Raw genomic sequence first — 6,831 nt, 5'->3', positions numbered from 1 at the left:
CTTTACTTACTAGGTGAAGTGGAGAGCGAACTGAAAGGTTCACTTTTCTAGCACTAAGCGCCGGGCTCTAGCAGATCGGCGCGATCCGCTCCGAGGACAGTGTCAGACGGGGAGTTTGACTGGGGCGGTACATCTTTCAAAAGGTAACGCAGGTGTCCTAAGGCGAGGTCAGCGAGGACAGAAACCTCGCGTACACTCTCGGAACTAACTGTAAATTTCACAGCGGCAGGGCTGTTTATGAAACAGTACCTAGTTGTTTTTTGCGTATGACAGCACCGTGCTTTTTCAATTACAAGTTGTTACTGTTATTAAGAAATATTTTTCATTGATGTTTTGTAAACAGGAAGTTATGGCTAGGTAAACAGTATTTACACGTTTTCTTTGGAAAACAATATTAATGTTATTAAAACGGTAAAAAAATATAAAATCGGCGGCAATCCTACTGTTTTAAACACAGTAATTTGAGGTTTTCCGAATACAACATCACCATGCCGTTAAATATAATATACTTTGCGTTGACGTCGTTTATGCATTACAAAAATGTAAATTCGAAAGCACCCTTACTGTTTAATAAACATTAATATAAGCGTTCCCGATAAAAACATCACCATACCGTATAAGTCAAAGTACTTTAGGTTGCTGAAGTTGGAAATTAAGTTATGATTACCTAAACAGCAGTGTTTAACAGAATTGGTCAAAAGATGCAAATAAGGATTATTTCTTATAATGGTTCTATCGCAAACGTTTTAAGTTTCATTTACCAGAAAAGTTACAGAACAGTGGTGTAGTGGGAAATGTTTAGTTTTATGAACAAAATATATATTAGTTTTAGTCAAATATAAATATCAATTCATTCGCTAAAAGTGTGAAAAGTGGAAGGAAATGGAACGTTAAAGAGGGGTAAGAAGGGAAGGTTGATCGCCTTACCCCCGTCGCATGCGGAGGGCTAGACAAAACGTTTGATTCCATCACGTTGAGTGACGTAAATATTACCGAGCCAATGGAATACCGGGAATTTTCGATATATTTTAATCGGCGGAGCGTACTGGGGGGACCAACGGGTGGATTGAGAGAAACGCTAAAAAAAAGTATCGACATAGACATTCTTCCTAGATATAAATCAATACATTCTTGGTTTGGGATACCAAAATCCACTCTCAACCACTTTTAAAAAGTGGCATATCATGAAATAGCCCTCTTTTCACAACCACTTGATATTTTCTGCTAACAATTCAGATTTGTTGATGATTTTGTTCCTAGTTTACATGTTTGAAATTTCATTAGAATCGGCCGAACCATGGTTGCATGATTCGATTTCACGTGGAATGACCCCATTAATTATGTGACGAATAGAGATCGGATGTATACCAAGAGCGTGTAATCGGGATACTTAAGTATTTTCTGGTAATTCATTGTATATTCCATCGAAGATTGTTTTGGGGTTTATATTTTCTCAAAGGTTACCAAGGGCGCCCGGAGGGAGAGGGCAAACGGAAAAGTATCCCTCCACCTTTCATGAGCTATGTCCTGAAGGAAATATTTCCGAGCGAGCGAAGCGGGCGAGTTTACCATAGCAACCATACAAATTTATAACATTCCCCCCCCCCCCATCCCGTTGATAAATGTGAGCGGGCGCCACTGTAGATTACAATTCTCATTTATACGGTAATTTAAAAAAATACTAATTTTCGAAATTTGACCTTTAGTAGCATCGACGGCGGAATAGAGGGTGGGTTCAGGGGTACAATGTATTCCCCCTCACACATACACTGATCGTGTTTTCAAGTCTAAACGAACGCTTGTGATGTTTTTTCCTCGATAGTTTGTAGCCCCTTGGAAGAGCGAACCTTACGCCACCACTGTTTAGTAGGTTTTTTGCTCGAGACAGCGGACCGGAAACTAGATAGTTTTAACGAAAGTTTATATTTTTCTTTAATAAGTTTGTCTCTTAGGGAAATATTTTACTATAAGCCATTCAAAGATTGACGTCATCACGATTTAAGCGCGTAACGACAAATACTTTATGAGGCGCACTATCGGAAAACAAACTCTTTTTCCACTAGCTCTCAGTAAACGTTTTGAATGTGAAGAATAAGAAGTGATACACTTTTGTATATATTATAAACTAACGAAAAGCTCGGTTTTCCATTGTAGTAGAGTCCGGTGGAGGCGGCGGCGGCGGCGGCGGCGGCGTTACCGAGATTTGGACTAGTCGGCGGGGGCGCTAGTGTTTTTCAAGTGGCGGCGGCGGCGTTTATCGGCGTTACCTAAAATTATATTACACCCCAACAGCTATTTTTTAAATATATTCAACAATTCAAAATATTCCCAATTAAAATACGAATAATTATAATAATAATTATAACTTTAGTATAAATTTTTATACTAAAATTATAATTATAACCCTCGGTCACACTTACACCTCGAAACCGCTTTAAAGCGCGTTCACATTGGCCAGAAACTGCTTCAAAGCGATTCGAAGCGCGTTAGAGTTGAACATATGAACGTGATTAAACCTCAGATTCCGAAGCTTGGTAAAGTTTAATAGACAACGTTTTATAATTAAACGTAGCGGAAAAAATCCGGCATCGCGTGCCGGGCTGCCGGCTGCTGTCGGGATTTCAAGTAACTAGAGCCACGTCCATACGTATAGACCTCGAAAGCGCTTCAAATCGCTTAACAGCGGTTTCTGGAATGTGTGAACCAGTGTGTAGCGATTTCGAGGTGTAACTGTGACCGAGGTTTAGGTGACTAGGGTCCTGGAGTCTTAAGCCCCGTTTTCAATTACGATAAATTTCAGGCTTTTCGCTTTTGCTTTTTTAACGCGCTTTTATTTCAAAATAAGCCTAGGGTATATCAAATCCATTTAGATATCAGCTTCTCGTGACAAAAAATCCGATAGAGAAACTTCTTGCGGTTGGTTTTGATGCAAAAGCGTGATTTTTGATTGAAAATGGGGCTTTACGCAGAGCGAGCAGAGAGAACGCCACGTATACGCGTTTATAGGCTTACCCACTATTCACCAGATCTCAGTCTTTATTTACTCTGCTTTGCTACTGTAGCGCCGCCGTTACGAGAACAGTACATTGATAAAATATATAATTGTTGAAACATTATTATTGTATTTTGTAAGTCATCAAGTCAGGGTTCGTACGGAAATTTTTAAATAAATTTCCCTGACTTTTCCAGGTTTTCCCTGACCAATTTGTACAAGTTTCCCTGACTTTTTTTGATAATTTCCAGAACAATAAATTATAGATTTGAGATAAAATCTTAAAAATATTTATTTATTAAGTTTACAAACTTGAACATTTAAGTGATATCACAAGTAGAATAGAATTCTCACTGTTTGAGAAAAAAAATTACAGTATCGCTCGAGAATAAAGTTATAGGAACTGTTTATAGTTGTAATATTACATAGGAACCTTTTTATCACGTTTTTAAGATATGCAATGAGGGACATGCTTACCGACTGTGGCCGTAGGGATTGCGCTGTGAAACTGAAGGGGTATATGTAATGGTTAAAGTATAGCCCCCTTCAACTTTGCAGCGCTATCCAACTGTCTATAGAACAGACGCTTCCCTCATTACTTATAAATTTCTAAAGCTATTTTTTGGATATTTCTATCTAGTTCCTCGTCTTCTAATGAGCGTGCGACTGAAAGCTTTTGTTTTTTTGCTTTTAAAGCCTTGAGTTGCTTAAGCTTTCTTTTCTTTGCTTCCTTAGCTTCTTCACTTTGCTTATCCTTTTCAACATTATTTTTCAATGCAATTTCATACTTGGTTCTGGCGCCTTTTACGAAGCTAAGCATTCTTGAATCTACAATAACGTTGCTCAAGCCACCGGCAGCGCAGATACCGTCGTTGACTTGACGAAGTGCCTTGAGTGAATCTTCATGGAGGTTCTCAACTAGCATTCCCTTGTTAATGGAAAATCCACTTTCGACAATGGCATTGCCATGCGAAATGGTTAAGATTAGTTTCGTGACAGTCCAAAGATCTTTATATTTGGACTCTGACATTGATTTTAAGAAGAAAACATCAAGAGTATTTTCTTCTTTGCTTTCGTCGTCCTTCGGCTTTAAAATAAAATCAAATTGGTCCTTTAGTTCGGTTTTGGAGGTTGAGGCGTTGCAAAATACGGAGAATTGCTGGGATGCTCGTTCAGCCACCCCTTCTTCAATCCAGTTACTATTAAGTAAATCTTTTAAACAAATCTTAAACCTTTCTTCAGCGATTTTTGGCTTTTTTTTAATAAGGTCAGGGTCAAGTGAAGAAATACCTTTGATAAAGCTGTATTTGAGAGGTGACCTTTCAAGTATTTTTTTGATTGTGGCAACAACAAAATTTTTGCATTCCATCCTAAATTCCAACTTTTGACGATCACTAAGGCCCTTAGCTTTGACTAGTTGCGAAGACGCCCCGAAACCTATGTCAACTTTCGCAGGAGCGAGCAAGAACTCTTTGTTAGACAAATCTATTTTCATTAGTTTCGCTGCTGTTTGGTTGTTTTCTATAACGTCAGGTATAACACATCTTAGCAATAATTGGACAACTTCCAGAAGGGCAGAATATAAGTAAGGCCCAAGAGGTTTATAACTTTGAAAACGTCGTAAAAAAGGTTCAAGATCACTCGCTATCGTTTTGAAGAATGCCAATTTGGGTAACATCAAAGGATCATCGACTCCATTCTTAACATTAGTGACAGATACATTCGCAGGCAGTTTAGCAGAACAAACGTATTTCTTAATATCATGGTAAACTTTAATGGCTTTGTCAGCACAAGACGCATTTTCTACCCATCTAATCGCACAAAATTTCTGAGGAAACGTTGTTGAACCCGTAATTGCAGTGTAATCAGCTCGTCTTGCTGGAGTGTCCTTTAACAAATAGTATATTCCTCTTAAAAACGATGTAACGTTCCATTTTACAGCCTGATGTCCTGTTTGTAAAGCTCCGTTTAAAACGTGAAGGCCACAGGATCCCAAGTCCAAAATCTTGCGGTCGTTGGATTCGACCTCTTTTTCCGCTTTTAGTTTGTTCAAAAATGACCAATTTACATTTGGACCATCCATGCTTATTTGAAAAATATTTTCTACATCCAAAGGCGAAATACCCTCTTTAAACTTAGTCAGTATGTCTTGCGCTGTGGCGTGTCCCAAAAATACTGAATTCAAATATCTGGTTGACACGCGATCAAGATTTTCGTCCCAAAACCTTATGTGGATGTCCATTTGGCCTCTTTGAGAAATTTTATTCAACGCTTCGTCAAAGCATATTACATAGGAATCCACTCCATCTAATGATTTCCTGAGTTGGTCGTGAAAGTAAGGAGCTAGGCCATAAGTTATTATGTATTTTGCTTTCTTTTCCTTCATAGCAAACTCCTGCGCAATTTTACTATCGGGGAACATTCTTTTGAAGAGGTCATTGTCATCATTGACGGAGTGAAAAGATTTCCTTTTGTTGACCAGCCTCAAAGCCCACAATACCTCAGCAGTTGTTACTTTTGTTTTCTCTAAATAGCCAGATATAGTTGGTGTAATTTCTTTTGAAATAACCTTCTTTGAAGTTTCATTAGTGACGTCACTATATACTGAATCCACTGAAGATGTGTTGACCACAGGTAAATTCTCTGACTTGAAAATATTTCCAATTGTCAATGGTCCCTGCGTCCCACTTTTCAAGTTTTTAAGATGTTTCGGTCCAGCATTATGACTCTTTATAGCTTGTATTCCCATATTACTTAATGTGAATCTTTTGTTACAATACTTGCAAAATGCTTTGTTAGTGTCTTCATTAACAGACTCCAGCCAAACTGCGAATTCCGGATTTAAATTAGAGTTAACCCAATCGTTATTAAATATGGTTTTCTTGGATGACATGACTGACACGGGCCTAGAAATTAAAAATTTCCCATTTACAAGCGGAAACTATTCGGTCCGAGTTGAGTATCATAACATCCACTAGCAATCTTCCCGTATAGAATTATTTACTATTTATATTTACCCAATTAAAAATTTAAAACCCTTTCTATGACATGACTGACACGGGCCTAGAAATTTAGAATTTCCCATTCACAGGCGGAAACTATTCGGTCTGAGTATCAAAACATCCACTAGCAATCTTCCCGTTTATCTTAAGCCCATTAAAATATATAAAACCCTTTCTACAAAATATTTAAAACATTAAAATTTAGAATACCCACCTAAATCAAATTTAAATGGAAAACAAACTTACAAAGTCAGTTCAGGCTTAGTTATCCCGCGCAAATTCTCCCGCCAACAGAATGTGCAGACGACTTTTTTAAAAAACGGGAGATGTTTGCTGGTGCTTAGGAAACGCCAGCCGGGCAGCACCGCCACCACGGCGAGCATGACAAAAAAAATAAAAAGAACAGCTGTTTTCGCTGACTTTTCCCTGACTTTTTGGACCTATTTTTAAATTCCCTGACTTTTCCAGGTTTTCCAGGTCGTGTACGAACCCTGCAAGTTCAATAGAAATTTTAAAAGCAGTCACTTGAGTTTCTTGGGAAGTTGGTATTGGAGTAAAATCGGAAAATGAACGGCGACGCATCAAAAAACTTCGGCGGCGGCGCGGCGCACCGACAAAGAGTCATTTCGGCGGCGGCGCGTCGTAAAATAGTAAAAAAACCGGCACGGCGGCGTGTATAACGGCAGCGTCGGACTCTACATTGTAGTCAGTGATGCCAGATTGAGGGAAATTTTCCATCATCTAGGGAAAATTTTAAACCTTTAAACGGTAAAAAGGGAAAAGATAAATCTGATCAAGAACTATCTAAATCTAGGGATATTATTATATTCAAAGGTT

The 6,831-nt window shown here is 38.4% G+C and overlaps 1 protein-coding gene across 1 annotated transcript; it reads right to left on the bottom strand.

Moving 5' to 3' along the window:
* Positions 1 to 3,389: 3,389 nt before the first annotated feature.
* On the bottom strand, positions 3,390 to 5,234 carry LOC149921194 (uncharacterized). Its single transcript, XM_090162127.1, has one exon. It carries the CDS (start codon positions 5,232 to 5,234, stop codon positions 3,588 to 3,590), a length of 1,647 nt encoding a protein of 548 aa, XP_090018253.1. The 3' UTR covers positions 3,390 to 3,587.
* Positions 5,235 to 6,831: the final 1,597 nt, after the last annotated feature.

The sequence above is a fragment of the Leiobunum rupestre genome, chromosome 11, assembly GCF_980474605.1.
Source record: "Leiobunum rupestre chromosome 11, qqLeiRupe1.1.hap1, whole genome shotgun sequence".
In the NCBI taxonomy this organism is placed as follows: domain Eukaryota; kingdom Metazoa; phylum Arthropoda; class Arachnida; order Opiliones; family Sclerosomatidae; genus Leiobunum; species Leiobunum rupestre.
This window is presented reverse-complemented; position numbering and strand designations above follow the sequence as displayed.

Bases quoted from the DNA above. Each gene is read 5' to 3' on its own strand.
- LOC149921194 (XM_090162127.1), bottom strand. From the start codon at position 5,234: ATGGACATCCACATAAGGTTTTGGGACGAAAATCTTGATCGCGTGTCA.